This window comes from Nicotiana tomentosiformis, chromosome 8, assembly GCF_000390325.3.
Source record: "Nicotiana tomentosiformis chromosome 8, ASM39032v3, whole genome shotgun sequence".
NCBI lineage: Eukaryota > Viridiplantae > Streptophyta > Magnoliopsida > Solanales > Solanaceae > Nicotiana > Nicotiana tomentosiformis.
In genome coordinates, this window is record NC_090819.1 from 1,518,867 (window position 1) to 1,538,699 (window position 19,833).

The 19,833-nt window shown below is 30.7% G+C and overlaps 2 protein-coding genes across 3 annotated transcripts; both read right to left on the reverse strand.

Annotated features, from left to right (window-relative positions):
• Positions 1-439: 439 nt before the first annotated feature.
• Positions 440-6,133, reverse strand: LOC104119197 (cytochrome P450 CYP72A219-like). Its single transcript, XM_070181945.1, has 5 exons — positions 5,824-6,133; positions 4,534-4,751; positions 3,534-3,775; positions 1,589-1,973; positions 440-982 (listed from the first exon to the last, which is right to left on the reverse strand). Exons 1-5 carry the CDS (start codon positions 6,107-6,109, stop codon positions 560-562), a joined length of 1,554 nt encoding a protein of 517 aa, XP_070038046.1. The 5' UTR covers positions 6,110-6,133; the 3' UTR covers positions 440-559.
• Positions 6,134-13,715: 7,582 nt separating this feature from the next.
• Positions 13,716-18,462, reverse strand: LOC104091119 (cytochrome P450 72A225-like). 2 transcript variants are annotated; one of them, XM_070181946.1, is made up of 5 exons: positions 17,941-18,456; positions 16,758-16,970; positions 16,015-16,247; positions 15,364-15,751; positions 13,716-14,465 (listed from the first exon to the last, which is right to left on the reverse strand). In XM_070181946.1, the coding sequence occupies exons 1-5, from the start codon at positions 18,220-18,222 to the stop codon at positions 14,040-14,042; spliced, it is 1,542 nt and encodes a 513-aa protein (XP_070038047.1). In that variant the 5' UTR covers positions 18,223-18,456; the 3' UTR covers positions 13,716-14,039. The 2 variants fall into 2 exon arrangements, with proteins under 2 accessions (XP_070038047.1, XP_070038048.1); XM_070181947.1 differs by lacking the exon at positions 13,716-14,465 and adding an exon at positions 14,787-15,229 and having other exon boundaries at positions 17,941-18,462.
• Between the last annotated feature and the right edge of the window lie 1,371 nt (positions 18,463-19,833).

The following is a 19,833-nucleotide window of genomic DNA, read 5'->3' on the forward strand; positions in this document are numbered from 1 at the left end:
CGAAAAGTGATAATTTATGGAACGACGGATTTGGTGTGGTGGCATTGTTTCCTTGCTTTTTCTCTCATCTTCCCTCCCCCCCCTCCCCCCCCCCCAAATTATTAAATAATCATATTTTATCGTTTACCGTACTTTTTTATATAATAATTCTACTATGTATCCTATTTTTTCTTACTAATGTTGCAAGTTTATTCTTCATATTGTTGGTGTATGACATCATGAAACGACGACAAACACTGGCGGAGCCATATTGAACCAAGGGGTGTCAAGCGAAACCTCTTCGCCAGAAAATTACACTATATTGCTAGATAAATTTTTTTATTTTATGTATATTTACAATACTTGACTCCCCTTGACTTTTCGATGCATCTAATTATTTATATTTTGATACCCCTTGATAAAAATTCTGGCTCTGCCACTGACGGCAAACAATACAATCTATCAAAACGTTGTTTTAATCAAACAATATAATATAATACAGTAAAATACTATACGATACATTATGAAACGACATGTAATAGCAATCCAAACAAGCTGATGACTCCCCTTCTAATCATTTCTACAACTTATGCAAAATTAAATAAGCACCATATTGTGGTTGAAGCAGCAGTGGGTGAGGAGCATGAGCATAAGATGGAGAAAGTTCAAATGCATAGTGTTTCAAAATCATGGCAGTTGCCATCTTAGCCTCTAACATAGCAAAGTTTTGGCCAATACAAATTCTTGGACCCCAACTAAATGGAAAGAACACAAGTTGTCCTTTTGTTGCTTTGGCTACACCTTCACTAAATCTTTCTGGATTGAACTCCATTGCATCATCTCCCCATATTTCAGTATCATGATGTAACAAAATTGTTGCTAATAAAAGTTGCACCCCAGCTGGTAAACATAAATTCCCTAACTTTGTTTCTTTGGTTACCATTCGATTAATGAAATATCCTGAAGGATACAATCTCATGACTTCATTTAAGATCATAGTCACCTATAAAAAGTTCACAAGTGAATATTACCATCACGATAACATGTTTTTTTCTCGAGAATTTTATTTATATATACTGTCAGTTTAAAGAACGTTTACACTGTCAGTATATATTTATCTATTATAGAAGGTAACCTACATTATTTTCTAGGATGTTATGGACTATTATTACCAACGATTATCTTTTAAGATAATTGATAGTGTAAAAATTCTTTTATAGCATGTTTAGCCGAACTTAATCTATTTATTTTGAAAAGTAATTTTTCTTAGAAGTGCTTTTCAAAAATATATTTTTGTCTAGTAGTATTTAGCTAATTAATTTAAAAAATACTTTTACCTATATTAGAGCAGTAATTTGTGTTTGGCCAAAGTTCAAAAGTGCTTATGAGAAAAGCTACATTTTTAGCTTCTAAAAAACAGTTTCTGCTACTAATTAAAAATATTTATTTTTTTTATAAAAGCTTGGCCAAACATCTGAATTTTCTAAACTATACACTTTTTTTAAAGATAAGCACTAAAAAAACTTTTTTTAGTAAAACATACTATTTCTTGTTTAGGTTGAGGATAGAATTTTTTTTTAATTTGAAGTAACATGGAGAGAATACTTACTACTTTTAGCTGATTCAACTTTTCATAGTCAAGTTCATCACTTCCAAAGACTTGCAAAACCTCTTCTCTAGCTTGTTCTTGCCAAATAGGATACTTGCACAATAAAATCATAGTCCATACAAGTAAAGCTGAAGTAGTCTCTTGCCCAGCAAGATAAAATAGCTTACACTCTTCAATCACCTCATCAATACTCATACCAAATTTCTTATTATTTCCATGTAATTGGATCTCTTGTAAATTGGATGCCAATAATGTACCCAATAAATCATCAGGAGCTTCTCCATTTTCAATCATACTCATTCTTTTCTTGATAATTCCCAATATCAATACGCGCACTTCGTTAAAGATTTGCTTCATCCTTCTGTTTGTTTTTGTTGGCATAAACCTATGGTTCAAGAAATTAAGTAGAATTGAAGTTGCAAATAAGAAAGGTTTCATAGTAGATACTGAAAACGTAATTAAGTAACTAAAATTGTATGTTTTCAAACGGTTTAAACTTTTAAATAAGATGATGACACAATTTAACCAGGTACCAAAGCAATCAACGATCTGCGTTGGAGTCTCGCCATCATTAAGGAATTTTCAACAACATGGCCTATGAACACATAATTAAATATAGGAAAAATGGCCAAATATATCCCTCTACTTTCATATATTGTCTATATTTAACCTCTGTTATACTATCGGGCCAAATTTACCCCTACCGTTATACTATCGGGCCATATTTACCCTTACAATCAGCAAACTTTTAGAAATACCCCTTGAACTGTTAAGTAATCCAAAATCTCTCAAATTCTTTTTATTTAAATCACTTATTGTTCTTCTTGGTCCATTATTTTTGAAATAATTGGCATTTAACTGCTTTCTGAATTAGAGAAAATATATATTAAATAATACAACCGAATAAACAAAGTATAGTAAATTGAAAAATCTAAATTAGGTAGCTTTTATAAATTCTAAAAGTATTTTCAACATCCCAATTTTAATGAATTCGTTGCACCAAATGTACGGAGACTTTGCAAGTATTAGTGAATAAAATTGAAGTTCCTCGGAGACTTTATATTGTCTAATTCAACTTTACTTTAATTAAATTCTCACACATTGTGCACTCTTAAGTTAGTCGATCGAACTCTATACTAACAAGGCAATGACAAAATATATTTGAATATACGTGTACATACATGATGATCAGCTGTATATAATACACAATAAATAGACCCACTAAAGTCTACGGTGTGTATATGATTAAAAATAAATAAAATTCTAAACCAATAGTAATTTTTGTATAGTCTAGTAACTCTAACATTCACATCAATAGTAATTTTTGAAAATAATGGAGCAAGAAGAACAACAAGTGATTTAATAAAAAGAATTTGGGAGATTTTGGATTACTTAACAGATCAAGGGGTATTTTTAAAAGTTTGTTGATTGTAGGGGTAAATTTGGCCCGATAGTATAACGGTAAGGGTAAATTTGGCCCGATAGTACAACGGAGGTTAAATGTAGACAATATATGAAAGTAGAGAGGTATATTTGGCCATTTTCCCTTAAATATAACAACAACAAACCTAGTGTAATCGCACAAGTGGGGTCTGGGGAGAGTAGTGTGTAACAAAGATCTTACCCTCACCATGAAGGTAGAAAAGTTATTTCCGATAGACCCTCGGCTCACGAAAGACAAAAAAAAAACAATAGCACCAAACAGTAACAACAACAAGATAGTAAGAAATCGAAACGAAAAGAACAACAGATAATACTAAAAGAAGGAAAAAAGTGTAGTTTTCTCAATCAGTTTAAATTTTTTGATGAGGTGATCGTACAATTCAATATGGTATCAAAGCAATCAACGATATGCTTTCGAGTCTCACCAGCATTCATTAGAAGAAATCACATATTTAAATACAATAGAGATTAATTTAGAATCCAATGAAATCAGTAATTGTACCTCCATCCGGGGATGTATAATGAGCGTGCTATTTGTAAAAGTAATTCCAGTTGCTCTTTTTGAAGTTCAAAAATCTTTCTTCCTTCTTCGTAACTACTGCCAAAAGCAGTTCTTGAAATGGCATCACTTGTCAAAGTTTGTAGATATGGCCACACATCTATCTCTGTTCCTTCTGTAGAGACAACTTTCTCCCATTTGCTCAACATCTCACTAGCAGTCACTTGGAATGCAGGTAGCATATGCTGCACGTTATGCATTATACATGATCAAAATAAGTAGCAGAGACGAATCCAAGATCTAAAATCAGTGATTTATCATAATATGTATGATTTAATATATGTATACGTTCAAATTCTTTTTGTATATGTATATAAAATTTGAGTTAAAGGCAAATTATTCAGTTGAATCCACATAACTCACCTTAGATCCTCCTTTGATAAGTAGTGGTGATAGATCAAATGAGCTTTAGTTTCCAATTTTTATCTTTTTTGCATATAAAAGGCATTACACTCCCGAACAAAATATAAAAAGTATTATTATAATAATTATGAATCTAGCCTTAACCACCAAAACTTATAGTCCAGTGACATCAATTAGAATGTTTCACACAACAGGTGCGGGTTCGATACTCATCACCCCAATTTTCCCTAATCCCACAACATAATGGTAAGTAAAACCAAAAAATAAAATAAAAACTCCAACCTTAAGCAAGTCAACAATTTAGCAAATTCTACGTTGGTTGTCAGCCTACCGCAACCCTCCTCTTTTATCAGTTTTGGGACTGAAAACGTCAGCAAACTCACATAGGCGGAGTTTTCAAGCAAGTCTACAAAAAACTTTATGCTGACTGTCAGCCTACCGTAACCCTCCTCCTTTATCTGGATTTGAGACTGACTATGTGAGCAAGCTCACACATGCGGAATTCTTAAGCAAGTCTATAATAAACTACTTCAAAAAAAAGTAGTGCAAATTGACACTAACATAGTTTCATACTAAAAACCTTCAATTTGTCAAGGTGAAAAGCAGGATTGATAAGTCTTCTATGTTTAGTCCATTTATCTGCTTCATAACCAGCAAGTCCATTTGCTGCCAACTTAGTAAGTGGAGTGCCAGGTGGTTTCTGAAAATCGTAGATTTTCGTTAGCACCTCCCTTATAAGTTCAGGGTCTACGATAACAATTGCTGGTCTTGGCCCGTACCACGCCAAACAATTCTTACCTACAAAAGTACAACAACTTTTGAGTTTAAAATTTTGAAAATTTAACCTAAATAGCCGTCTCCAAATCGCTTAATTTAAAACAGGTCATGGATATATAATATATAAATAATTCAAGTATAATATATATATATATAATTGTATATAATCAGTGTATAATTCACCAGCTAAGAAAAATAAATAACGAATACAGCTGGCTATTTGTATAAAGATCCCTTTAAATTTTGCCACATTGTAAACATGTTTACACACAAATCACTAATAGATTAATAATAAGTACATCTCTACGATAAATATTAATAACATAAAAAATATAGTAGCTAACTAGCTATAACTAATTAAGTCGTGACAATAACTTAAATCCTTATTATTTTCAAGATCTTGGGTACCTTGTTCCAGAACATGGCCTAAACAGAAGTGATCTTAACTTCATGCAGTGAATTCAATTGAACATTTGCTTACATCTACCAAATACTTATATATATAAGGGGGGGGGGGGGGGGGAATACAGAACTTATACATATAATAAACTGCAGACCTCGGGGGGGGGGAATACAGAACTTATACATATAATAAACTGCAGACCTCTGAATCCACTATCTTAAATCATGCATTTATCACTGATAGGAAGGCAAGGATTTCTAATACTCCATTTCAATTTATGTCTTATGTCTTATTTTTCTTTTTAGTCTATTTCGAGAAAATACCATATTTTTATATTTAGTAAGTTTTCAATGTAAACATTCTCATATTACATTTAATAATACTCTCTTATATTGTTATACACCATTTTCTCCTGACCTATAGGTCACAAGTTTGAACCGTTGAAGCAACTATCAATGCTTGCATTAGCTATGGTAGGTTGTCTATATTAAACCCCTTAGGAAGCGGCTCTTCCACGAATCTTGCATGAATGCGGGATGTCTTGTACACCGAGCTGCCCTTTATATATATATATATATATATATATATATATAAATTAAAATTACAAGATTCAGCAATCTTCGTTATATTCTTATACTTTATACTCAGTCAAACTAAGACACATAAAATGAAACTAGACAGTATACATACCATAAGTGGTGATGGTTTTGTGTAAGAAAGGCATGACTCTAGGCCAAATGTCGTGGGAGAAATCAATAGGCTTAGACAAAGCTTCTTTACCCATCTTCATCATCTCATTCACATCTCCAAACAAGAATCTATAAGAGTTTCCTTTGAAACCCTGTTGTCTGAGGCATTTCTCCAATTCTTTTGGTTTGAACCAAACCCAATTCAAGATTTTCCATGCCCATCTTAATATAAAGATAACTAAAAGTGATGAGACTGCAATTTTTAAACTGTAATATGGTATCTCCATTGTAGGCTTTTTCCACACTAAGCTCTTTGATCTTGATAGTATTATATACTTGATGAAAATAAATGGACTATTTTTTTATGAGCTAAATTTTGACTATAATCAAGAAATTGTTTGACAAACAAAGTGATCACACGCGTCTTTAATGTTTATGAAGCAATACACGTCATTCTGTCTGTCTAGATTTCTTTTAACGGAAAATGACATTGTATAACCATTCTCAAAATAATAGCCGAAAAATGTAGTAATATATATATTTTGTATGTTATAAAAAAAATAATATAAATTTTATACACTTTTTCGGCTAATAAATATAAATAGTTTCTGGCGGGATCTAAAAGTGAAAAAAGCTTTTTTTTGAATATGTATCCATTATTTTTTGAGTTTAAGTTATATACATATTGGTGTAAAAAAGTAATATTATCAGGTTATCCAAATAATATCTACATGTAAGTCTCTTTATAAGTATGAGATTTACAATCATAAAATAAGAAAAATTACCTGCACAATAGATAAAGATGACTTGATGATATACAAAATTTCAATGTATATAACTCAAAATTCTTTTATTTTAAAGATTCAAACACAAATTCAAAGTCTAAGCAAAGGAGGGTCATCCTAGTACGAGTTAAAAATTTAAGGTTATCTGGAACTTCCAATGCTTGGTTGCTAAGTTTTGGAATAAACATACAAGTCAAAGTAATAATGATATAATTAATCCTTTTTCTTTATAGTGGAAGAAGGACTAGAAATATTAAATTTTTATCTTCCCTTTCCTTGTGGAACAAGGAGTAGAATAATCTTTGCTTGAGCAGAGATTGTGATGGGTTGCAGTGAAATATATATATATAAAAAAGGCAATATACAAAAAATGACAGGTTGTCGATTATTATGTTTGAGAGCGTCGAAAATATACATTTATAAAAAAAATGGGAAGAGAAAGGAAAAGAAGGTGATTATCCCACCAATCAGATTTTGTCAACATTAGTTAAGTCATGTATTTCATATGTAGTGCCGGCCAAGGGTAAGGCCGCTAAAGCAGCTGCTTTGGGCCTCATAATTTTTGGGGCCCCAAATTTTTCTAATAAGTTATATATTAATTTATTTTTAGAAGAATATTTAGTGCTTTAAATGAGAAAGTACAAATTTTCATAGTAAAAAAGTAAGATTAAATTGTTGATCATAAATTGAGAAAAAATATCTTTTTGAAAATTACTCTCTAGATCATAAATTGAGAAAGTATTCGATTATTAATTCATAACTCAAAAAAGGTTAAAATTTTAATACAGTCCCACAACGTGTATATCTCAAGATAAATTAAATGGATTAGATAAAATTAGTAATAACTTTGCATATGAAAAACTAGAAATACAGAATTTAAATGAAATTATATATGAATTTTTTATTTTATATAAAAAAAGGGCCTCTCGTTGAATTTTTGCTTTATGCCTCCATATTTATTGAGCCGCCCTTGTTCATATGGCTAGTCTTAGAGTACGTGCGTTGCATATGCATATAACGCCAGTAAACTAAAATTTGTAAAAAAGGAAAAATAATTATGTAAAATAAAAAATAAAATTAAAATAAGAGTCATTTAAGTGATAAAAATAAACGTGATTACATAGATGTAGTAATTGGATATTTTCAGGACTTGCAAAGATAAACAAATCAGTTAAGTTAGTTATATATTATTTTAATTATAGGTATTTTATTGTATGAGATAATAATATGTTAGTATAATATTGAATCTAACATAATTTCTCTTTCCTTAACGATGTTGTCTGTCCTAAAAATTTCAAAATATTTATCTAATGCTGAAACAAAAATGATGACTCTTTATCATTTAGTCATTTAGATGTGTATTTCTTTACAATAATAATAACTTACCAAGTAAAATATCTAATCAAAGCAACTATGAAAAAAGTTTCTTAAGCTAGTCAGCGTATTTAAATATAATTAATGATTTAAAGTTGTAAAAGGAATAAAAAGTACAAAAAAGTAAATTTACAGAAAAATAAAAACTATATATGAAGAAAATAATAACTTCAATGAGCTATATATAGTCAAACTTATGAACGTATAAACATATAACGCAAAGGTTAATACCAAAAATCCGAGAAGAAAATATTTATAGAAAACATAAAGCAAATAGTTAATTTCAAACATTAGTTTGAATAGTAGAAATAGATTTATATCTAAGAGCACACAATATAGTTCGACTTCATTAGGTCCTGCATTTAGAATTAGTGCACTGCAATTGATCGCAATGGGTAAGATCATAATAAAGAGAAAAAAGAATGATTCAAACTTTCTTCAGAATTGTTGAACGCAACCTTCATGATTGTTGCAGACATATAAAAAAGCGCACAAAGCTAAATCAGCCTTACTTGCCATAACCATTGATTTTGAGCCTATAAATATAATATCAAATAAATTGTGGTTTATAGTTTGAATGCAATAACGAAATGATAAAGTTTATCCAATAGATCATTAAATTTTAATTGGTTTCAAACTCTTTTATTAGGCAAATAAATTTATGAATGTGCAATTTATCAAGAAGAGAGCATGAGAGAATTCTTCGGAAACTTCAGTTATCTCTTGGCCTAAATTCAATTTTCTTCCTACAAGACCTGTTTTGATATGTTGTAAACTTTAAGCTTGAATCTGTTAAAAAGAAAATTAAGATTGAATATTAAATTTATACAAACAAAAATATCAAAAGTTTAATGAAGAAGGATAAAAACCTCAAATTTGAAGGATTTTAAAAAGATCCAAAAAATAAAAAAGGCTTGGACAACATATTGGATATCTACGGAGACTTATGTTAACAAATACTAAAAATAAGGGTTATGAAACCATATTGGATGCCTCTAATATTCATTCACAATGTTGTGTCTCTTAAGTAACCGAAAAAAAGAATTATGAAAAAAAAAAGATATAAGAAATTATAGTCATGTTACATAATATAATTCACGAGGGATTTCTATAAAGTAGAATTTTAAAAAAATCAAAATCCTAAATATTAAGATTCCATGCATAAACGCATTCTTCTAAACTTGAGGTAAAAGTGCTCGAAATTTTTGCAATAAAAAATAAAAAATTCCAAAACCTAAACAGAGGTGAAAGTGCTCGAAAAGTTTACCTAAAATATTTATAAATAATTAATGAAATTTTTACCTAACATAATTAAAAAGAATTAGTAATATTTTTCTTACAATAAATTAATCGGTTAATTTATTTTATAAAAATATTCCTAAACTAAAAAGAGGTCAAAGCAATCAAAGTTTTTATTACTTAATTATAACAAATAAAAAACTCCTAAACCTAAAAGGAATTGAAAGTACTCAAAACTTTTACTTAAATTACCTAATTTCTTAAAGAATTAATTCTTAAAATGTATCACAAACAAAAGTACTCCCAGAACATAAAAATAGTAAACGATTTTTTTGAAACACACCACAATATATTGTGATTCTTCTTTGTTATTATTTTTCTTATACTAATATGTTATATTATTTAGTTCAAATAAGAAAATGTTTAATACAGAAAATCTAGTGATGTCGAATTCCTAAATATTAGAAAACTATTAAATGACTATTCATATTTCTAGTATTAGAGAAATAATCAAATGACTATTTTGTATAATGTGAAATATATTTCTAGAGGGTAAAAAAGCCAAACGACATCTCGCTAGAGGCCGCGCGTATCTATATTAATAAATATATAATTTAAAATTTAAAATTATATTTTTGAATAATGTATTTGAGTTATAATATAAAATTATATTATGAAATATAAATTTCAGAAAATGATAGAATATTGATCTCAATTAGCTAGATTGTCTAAAAATTTATTTTTGATGGGTAAAAATATCGATCAATACTTCGTGAAGGGCGGCCTTTTAATGTACGCGCTTTGCATGTCTGCCTACATCTGGCATTCAATTCTTATGTGTCATTTTAAAAGCATTTGTTAGATTTGATAGTGAAATAAAGAGTATCATAATTATGGATATTGGGTTAGTTTATATCTAGTTATACCAGTAAAATGTGTATTTACGTTTTAGTACATAAAACTTATAGAAGGAGTGTTAGATTAAAGGATAATGGACATACTATCATATACTCCGAAAAATCAAACATAATTTTTTTACAAAAATAAAAATAAAAATCTATTATTTTATTAAGATATAATTAATTTTTCTATAATTCTACGACAAAGAGTAATTTAAACCTATAATAAATTATAATTACTTTTTACTTACTTTTAACTTTTTTTTTCCAGAAAAAGTATTATCGAGTGATAAAAGACGTCTAATACCAAACAAATGGATTATTTTGTTATCTATTATATCCTTGTTTGAATTAGAAATTGATAAGTTAAGCACCTATTTGTTTTTGTCGTACTTTAACAAAACTTTCAATATCAAAAATAAGACTTTGAAAATACATGTTTAGATTGTGCATAATTATTTTTTATTGGATGAAAAATATAGTACCATATTTATAAGTATAATTATATTAATTTTGAATTCCTAAATATTAGGACTTCCTACCTAATTCAAATAAGGAAAAAATTATTAACAAAAAAATTAGTTGAAATCAAAGTCTTAAATATTAAAAAAATAATTAAATGATTATTAATAAATATACTACAATTAATTATATGACTATTTCTAAATATTAGGTAAATAATTTAATATGACTATTTTATCCAATGTGAACTCTAATTTTAAAGGGTAAAAAAGGCGAACGACATTTCGGTAAGGCGAATGCACCTAGTCTTAGGATACGTACTTGGCGCGTGTATAATATCTCAATAATATTTTTATAAATAATATATTAAATATCATGTTTGATTTATAAAATAAAAGTTAATATTCCCTAAAATGACGAATCTTCATAGAAGTTCTCAATCATCAGTCAATATATTTAACTTAAAATTTATTTCAGTTTTATGATTCAATCACTTTAAATTCATAAGTTATCATGCTTCTTTTCCAATTTCAGCAATCACATATAATTCTTGAAAACTTAAGAGTTTTTCTGATTTTTTTTTAAAAGTTATTCACAAGGTTATTTTAGAAGACTCAAACATGATTAACAAATTGATAAAAATAATAATTTTTTTCAAGAGTAAAATTGTAGAATCATTGTTATTAACTTTCACCAATAAATTATTTTTCTCTTTCTCTCGTTATATTATTAGTTATTTCTTCTAATTATTGAGTATATTTTTAAAATTTATACAAAAAAACGATAAATAATAATATATTATTTGAATAAAAAGTAATACAAATATAATATAGAAATATATATATTGTATTCATGTATATATATAGTTCACATCCTTGAAAATATGATTTGAAAAGATTTTTAAAGCCTAAAACTAATGATAACACAAATTACGTTTCTATTACTTATCGTTTCTATGTAACTCAATTCATAGAAAAATCTCTGAACAATGACGTCATATTTTGTCAACGTAATATATTTATGTATTAGGACTTAAATATTAAGACTTCTCACCTAGTACCTAGTTTAAAAAGGAAAGATTTAATAATCAATTTTGAGTTGATTTCAAAGTCCTAATATTTAGAATCCTAAATTTTGAAAAGTGAATATTTCAAAAAAGGAAAAATTTAATACACAAAATATAGTTGGTTTAAAACTCCTAAATATTAGGAAAAAGCATAAATGACTATTTTGTCTAATGTGAAAACATATTTTAAAGGGTAAAAAAGGCGAATGACATTTCGCTAAGTGCATTCGTAGTTTTAATATAGTATAAATATTAAACTTTCATTAGTTCCTCTATATGAATGGAAAAAATAACATTCTTAACCCTGTATGTCAAATCCTTTAAGTGGACTATGAAACAGTAAATTACACTTAATGGCCTAAAAAATGGATGGTATTGATATTTTGACCCTCACTTGGCAAACTTTTAACGGCAAAGGGCCAAATATACTCCATGTGCTTTTGAAAATAGTCTAAGAATACTCCTCGTTATACTATTGGGCTATATATACCCTTCCCGTCATACTTTGGAACAAATATGCCCTTATTTTGGATGGAGTGCCACGTGTTAGCGTCAAATGAAAACGACCCATTTTTTTTTAACCTGATCCGTTTTAAAAAACCCACCACCCGACCCATTTTAAAATTCAATTTTTTAAAGCATATATTTTGTAAAAACTGGAATTTATTTTTGTAAAAACTGAAAAAAAGGAATTTGCAAAATATATATTTTTAAGTCTTTTCAGTTTTTTTAAAGTATTTTTTTGTAAAAACTGAAAAATATATATTATGTAAAAACTGAAAAAAAGGAATTTGTAAAATATATATTTTTAAGTCTTTTCAGTTTTTTTAAAAGTATTTTTTTTGTAAAAACTGAAAAAAAAATTATTATTTTTAAAAACTGAAAAAAAAGACTCCTAAAGCAGTGGACTACATATGCATTAGTTTTTAAAAAATGAAAATATTTTGTAAAATCTTTTTTTTTTTCAGTTTTTACAAAAAGAAATACTTTAAAAAACTAAAAAATATATATTTTGCAAATTCCTTTTTTTTTCCAGTTTTTGCAGAATATATATTTTTTCAGTTTTTAAAGCATTTTTTAAATTTTTTTTTTTTCAGTTTTTACAAAAAGAATACTTTAAAAAAACTGATAAGACTTAAAAATATATATTTTGCAAATTCCTTTTTTTTTTCTTCAGTTTTTACAAAAACAAATTCCAGTTTTTACAAAATATATACTTTAAAAAAACTGAATTTTAAAACGGGTCGGGTGATGGTTTTTTTAAAACGGATTGGGTAAAAAAAAAAGAAATGGGTCGTTTTCATCTGGTGCTGACACGTGGCACTCCATCCAAAATAAGGGTATATTTGTTCCAAAGTATGACAAGAAGGGTATATATAGCCCAATAGTATAATGAGGGATATTCTTAGACCATTTTCGAAAGTACATGGGTATATTTGGGTCTTTGCCGAGCTTTTAAAGTTTTTGTCAGGCAAGCGAGCGACAATACGTATTAAACTTAAAATTTTGCCAAGAGAACAAGTAGGGGCAAAAATGACACCGAAGTGTCCTATTTGTGCAAATCACAAATATACATTGGAAAGAAAATATTACAACTAGTTACCAATAAACACAATTTACACGATTTATACATATTCCAACTGGTTAATACCAACAAACACAATTTGCACATTTATACACATTCCAATAAAAAATTTCAACCTGTAACCAAAATCTCTCAAACCCAGTGAAAATCACAATTCTGGAAGAGTCTGTTAAATATTGACGAAGATCAAAAGTATTCTTTTTTTGACTAACTTAAAGAACAAAATTAGTGCTCAAAACTATATTTAAGATATTATTTTAAAACCTACTCCAAAACATATGGGACCATTTTTTGTTATTTTTTCTATCTCATGTCATCAACCCCACCAACGTTTTTACCAAGAAAATATGAAGAGATACTCATACACTTAATAATAGATTCGATTTTAATTAATAATCTCCTAATACACTCTTCATGAATAAGAGCAGGAACCAGCTTTAATCAAAAATAACAAACCCAAAACCATGTAACAAAAAAAAAAAATAGAATAAGTGATCCTTTATTACCAAATATTAAACTAAACTTCGTAAGCTAATTTGGCTACAAGACGCTCCAAATAATCAGGAGCGGAACTAAAGTATTAGGCACGAGTTCAGACGAATCAATTTTTGCTTAGACCATGTATTTGTAATAGAAAATTTATTACATATGTATAAATATTTAACTGCAAACCCAAAAACTAAGACGAGCTACAACAACAACAACATAACCACTATATTCCCACAAGTGGGGTCTGGAGAAACTAAGACGAGCTATTCGGGGATAAGTTTAGAGCTCCTAAACTTCAAATTTTCGCTCCGTCTCTGTCTACAACTTGTGTAGAATTAGCTGAGCGCCATGTTGAGGTTGAAGAGTTAGCACAGAATAAGGAACATGAGCATAAGATGGAGAAACATCAAAAGCATAGTGTTGTAGAATCATAGCAAGTGCCATTTTGGCCTGTAACATAGCAAAGTGTTGTCCAATGCAGATTCTTGGTCCCCAACTAAATGGGAAGTATGCAAACTTCCCTTTTGTTGCTTTGTTTACTCCTTCACTAAACCTCTCTGGATTGAACTCTTTAACATCTTCACCCCATATTTCTTGGTCATGATGCAACATTATTGTTGGTAATAGGAGTTGCACTCCACCTGGTAGTGATAAGTTTCCTAATTTGGTTTCTTTATGTACCTCTCGACCCATCAAAAGAAGTGGTGGATATAATCTCAAAACTTCTTGAATAATCATAGTTACCTGTTCAAGTAGCAAAACAACCATTTTAATCGAAGTTTAGCTTCTATATAGTGACAGTCAGAGGCGGATCCAGGATTTAAAGTTTATGGGTTCCTATAGCGACCTTAAATAAATATACAATAAGTAAATGAGTTCAGAATCAAATATTTATGGATATTTAGTGAATTTTGTAATATATATACAGGGTGTATACAAAAACTACTGGGTTCCTGGGAACCCACATGTAATAGGCTGGATCTGCCCCTGGTGACAGTATAAATAAATCTTTATACGATTAGTATCATGTTATCTAAAAGGTAAATTAGTAACTAGAAAATAAGGTAGGAAACATGTTAAATTACACTGATAATATAAAAATTTGTTAATTTACACGGTTAGTGGACATAAGTTAAATTCTTCTTGAAAAGATACAGGTAGGTATCCGCCTAATGACACCGGGTGTCCACCTAAACACACCAGTTCTATTTAAAGAGTTCAAATTCAATATACTGATTGTGTAAATCAGATCATTTATAAGGTTATTACAAGATCCCTATTATGGTTAAGCATTAGGAGAAATGGTGAATGACTTGATATCACACGTTTGAACTTGGTGCAGCTGGTAAGTTGTTGTCATGTGACTAGGAAGTCACGGGTTTGAGCCGTGGAAACAGCCTCCTGCAGAAATGCAGGGTAAGGCTGCGTACTATATACCCTTGTGGTCCTGCCCTTCCTCGGACCCACGCATAGCAAGAGCTTAGTGCACCGGGCTGCCCTTTTTTCCACTTGATATCACATGTTAAATTACATAGACTGTCAGTGTATTTTAACTTAATTCCTAGTGTTTATAAGAATAGAAAAGAAAATTATACAAAAACCTTCAAACTTAGTGGATAGATACATAGGATTATGCACTTACAACTTTGAGTTGATTCAGCATGTCATAGTCAGGTCTGTTGTTGCCAAAGACTTGAAGAACCTCTTCTCTAGCACGAGCTTGCCAATCGGAGTGTTTGCTTAGTACAATCATTGACCATGTAAGCAATGCTGAAGTTGTCTCTTGTCCAGCAAAATAAAACAACTTACACTCTTCAATTACCTCATCCAAACTCATTCCAAATTTCTTATTTCCATGTTCCTTAATTTCTTTCAAGTTGGAATCCAACAATATACCCAATAAGTCATCATTATTAAAAGCTTCCCTTGCTTCAATTGCATCCATTCTTTTATTGATAATTCCCAACACAAGTGATCTTACTTCCTGATATATTTGTTTCATCCTTCTGTTCTCTTTGGTCGGCAGAAACCTATAATTCAGAAATGAGTTTAGTTCTATGCGCTGATGGTGTAACATATAAGGTAACGACAACTCTGATATTTGGCAACCCGCTAAAAATGGGAACATGCCTACTATAATAGGTTAAATTACACGATGATGTAAAATTATTTTTCAGCTGTCAAAGTATATAACTTACATCCTTCCGAAAATAACATCCAATCACGACAAAAATAAATTCAACTTTTTTATGTATTAAACAATACTTGGAGGAAGAATATGAAGGTAACTTACATAATGTAACTTGACTCTGTCACTTTTAAGATAATTTTGGCTAGTTCTTGTTGAAGTTCAAATATCTTTCTTCCTTCTTCATAGCTACTGCCAAATGCAGTTCTTGAAATGGCATCACTTGTTAAACTTTGAAGATATGGCCACACATCTACCTCTGATCCTTCTGCAGAGGCAACTTTTTCCCATTCGCTCAACATCTCACAAGTACTCAAATGGAATGAAGGTATCATATGCTGTATATTATATTAACATTTAAACAACCACAATCAGTATATTAGAGTTTGCATACTGTAAAGGTAAAAATCAATAGGATTTTCTTATATATATTGTATAGAAATTTTTTACCCTATCCGTGTATATTAAGTCTAGCTCAGTCGGTAGAGTGCAAGGCTCTTAAACTTGTGGCCATGGGTTCGAGCCCCATGGTGGGCGTTAGCACTTTATGAAAGGGAGCCTTGGAACAACGGTAAAGTTGTCTTTGTGTGACCTGTAGGTCATGGGTTCGAGCAATGGAATCAGCCACTGATGCTTGCGTAAGGGTAGGCTGCCTACATTACACACACCCTTAGGGAAGCACCCCTTAGGGTGTGGTGCTTTCCTGGACCCTGCCTGAATGCAGGATGCCCTTTTATCAGTGCATATTAACATGTTATACATAGCAGGTTACTATTCTCACTTATTACCGTCAATATATAGAAGTTAAATCCTAGAGCCTTAAGCAACTATATCGAGTTTAGAGATACCTTCAACTTGTCTAGGTGAAAAGCAGGATTGATGATTCTTCTGTGCTTAGCCCATTTATCTGCTTCATAGCTCAAGATTCCTTCTACTAGCAACTTTGTGTGTGCAGTAGGAGGAGGCTTCTGGAAAATATTACTCTTTGACAAGATTTCCCTTATAAGTTCTGGGTCCGTGATGAGCATTGCAGGAGTTGGCCACAACCATATAAAAGAATTCTTACCTACAATTAAGATGCTATAATTTCACTATTGATAAAAACTATTGAGATGGCATATAAATATCTCACTCCAAACAAAATCGCGCAGTGACGTTTGTTATGTTACAGATCTTAAAAAAAGTAATTAACGTGTCTTTAACAATTTAAGCGTTCAGAACTTCAGATTAATCAGTTCACGTAATGTAATAAGCTATTTGTTCTGTCCACAAGTTCCATTGCCACCAATCTATGAAATATTTTCATGTATTTGCCCGTGGTGGGTGGAGGATTTTCACCAAGGGACAACAACAACAACAACAACAACTTACCCAGTATTATCCCACACCGTGGGGTCTGGGGAGGGTAGTGTGTACGCAAATCTTACCCTTACCTTGTGAGGAAAGAGGGATTGTTTCCAATAGACTCTCGGCTCAGGAATAGCACGCGAAGGGAATTCAAAAAATAATAAAAGTATAGCATGTGAAGAAGCCTAGAGGATTCAACATCTAATATATATAATGATCTTATATACGCAGTGTAATATTTTGACAAAAGATCCCCTCCGCCCCTTGCTCCGCCCAAGATATTTGCTCAGTAAGAAGTGTCATGTCAATATGTGCAGGGGCGAGCTACATGGTCCAACGTTTGATTTCCCTTCGTCGAAAAAATATTCTATTCAAATAATGTAAAAATAAAATTTCTTAGATATGTATAAATTGTTGAATCCTCTTGGCGTAGGAGAAACTTTTTGTGTAGTGAACAGAAATCTTAGACGTGGCATTCTTGGATATTTTTTTCCCTTTGAATCCTTTTGTTAGAATTCCTGATTCCGCCACTGCATATATACGCACTTGAGGAATTCACACAGAGTCAACAGGTTATACTCCTTATACTGACTTTCCACGTATATAAAATGGAAGGGAAAAATAGCCACACAAAAAAAGCATAATGAATGAGAAGGTGCATATGTATTAGGGAATTATATTCACCTTACCGTAATCGATGATGGTTTTGTGGATAAAGGGCATGATTCTAGGCACAATATCATGGGAGAATTTGATAGGCTTGGACTTAGCTTCTTCATCCATCATCACAACTTCTTTCATGTCTCCATACAACAGCTTGTAAGAGTTTCCCCTGAAACCCAACTCTTTGAGGCATTTCTCCAAACACTTTGGCTGCAACCACAGCCAATTCATGAATCTCCAACCCCATCTCAAAAGAATAATTATTATGACAAAGGAGATTGCTAGTGAAATATTGTATAGCATCTTTGTTTCTTTCTGTGATAGAGAGTGGAGAAATGGGCTTGGAAAATCTTGTATTTATATGCATTTCTTTGGGCAAAAGGAGAGTTGCAAAGCAAGCTTATCATTGAGAAATATTAGAAGAGTCAAAGGTATCTAGATAGCTTTATAAGAAGCATATGACAAAGGTGATTGCTAGTGATCTTGTCTGCCAAGAAAAATCAAACTTTTCGTCTTCCATTACTAACTTTTTTGTATATGTTAAGCCTCATTTGAAATATAACAATGACAACAAATTTAGGGGAGTGTACAAGCTAGGTTTGTAGCGTGTACGCATGTCTTACTCCTAGGTCTATAGTATGTGTGTAAGCATGTGTTACAACTATACTTGGGAGGTAGAAATATTGTTTCCGATCAACCATCGGCTCAACAAGATAAAAAGCAATAGTAAAAACAAGCAACATCAACTACAAAAGCCAAAAAGATAATAACTGCAATTTAAGAACTAGAAAAATAGACGAAAGGAAGCAATATCAACAAACAATAATAACAACAAGAAAAAAAAAATAACAACAATATACTAGAAAACCTAAGCATAAGATTATAGGAAAACAACATCTAATACTAGCAATTTAAGAACAAGACATCAGACTAACCCTAAAAATCATAGATACGGAATAGAAAAATGCTCGACTACCTACTAATCTTCTACCCTAATTCTCGACGTTCACACCATCAAAGGCCATGTCATTTGTAAGTTGAAGTCGTCGTATGTTCTGTTCTGCCTGATCATGTCTCCTCAGTACGTCTTTGGCCGCCCTTTACCTCTTCTCATATCCACCCAAACCAACCGCTCGCAACTCTTTGATGGGCATCTAAGCTTCTCCTCTTTATATGCCCGAACCATTTAAGCCTCGCTTCCTGCATCTTATCTTCTATGGGAGCCACACGCACCTATATCCCGATTATCCAACTTAGTATGCCCGAACATCCATCTCAACATTCTTATTTCTGCAACTTTCATATTCTGGATATGAGTGTTTTTGACTGACCAACCTTCTGCCCCATACAATATGGTCTAATCACCACTCCGTAAAACTTACATTTATTCTACATTTTATGTACAATTTTTATTAATTGTAACACTAAAAAGACCAAAGAGCTAAAGTCGCAACGTTTAATTGATTGAATGGGGAATGAACCTCATCAATAAAAATATAATGATCACTTACTAAACAAATAAACAAATTTATCCATAATTTTAGTTTTGAAAATAAAATTGATAAATTCGTGTATATTGTCTAAAGCAATAATAAAAAAATTATTACATCAAGGGAAAGGTGGGGTGGGGGTGGGGATAGGACACAGTAAGAACATTAATTATATTAAATTTAACTGTAGTGTGTTATGAATATATTATATTATGGATGTTCATTTAGTACTCCGTTGTAAATAAGCTTCCTAAAGAAGTTTATCCATATGAGACTCCGCCATAAATACATTTATCTATTTAGTACTCTATTGGAAATAAGCCTCCTGAAGAAGCTTATCCTTTTGGTACTCCGTTATGGATAAATATTACTCATGATAGAAGATTATCTATATCTGGCACAACAGTTTAGAGCAGCAGCTTAC

Coding starts and splice junctions, on each gene's coding strand:
- LOC104119197 (XM_070181945.1), bottom strand. CDS start 6,109: ATGGAGATACCATATTACAGTTTAAAAATTGCAGTCTCATCACTTTTA. Junction 3,776..4,533: donor TTCACCTTGACAAATTGAAG/GTTTTTAGTATG, acceptor CATAACGTGCAG/CATATGCTACCTGCATTCCA. Junction 983..1,588: donor AGTTGAATCAGCTAAAAGTA/GTAAGTATTCTC, acceptor AACTTTTTATAG/GTGACTATGATCTTAAATGA.
- LOC104091119 (XM_070181946.1), bottom strand. CDS start 18,222: ATGCTATACAATATTTCACTAGCAATCTCCTTTGTCATAATAATTATT. Junction 16,971..17,940: donor CCATCATCGATTACGGTAAG/GTGAATATAATT, acceptor ATTGTAGGTAAG/AATTCTTTTATATGGTTGTG. Junction 15,752..16,014: donor ACAGAGTCAAGTTACATTAT/GTAAGTTACCTT, acceptor TCTGAATTATAG/GTTTCTGCCGACCAAAGAGA.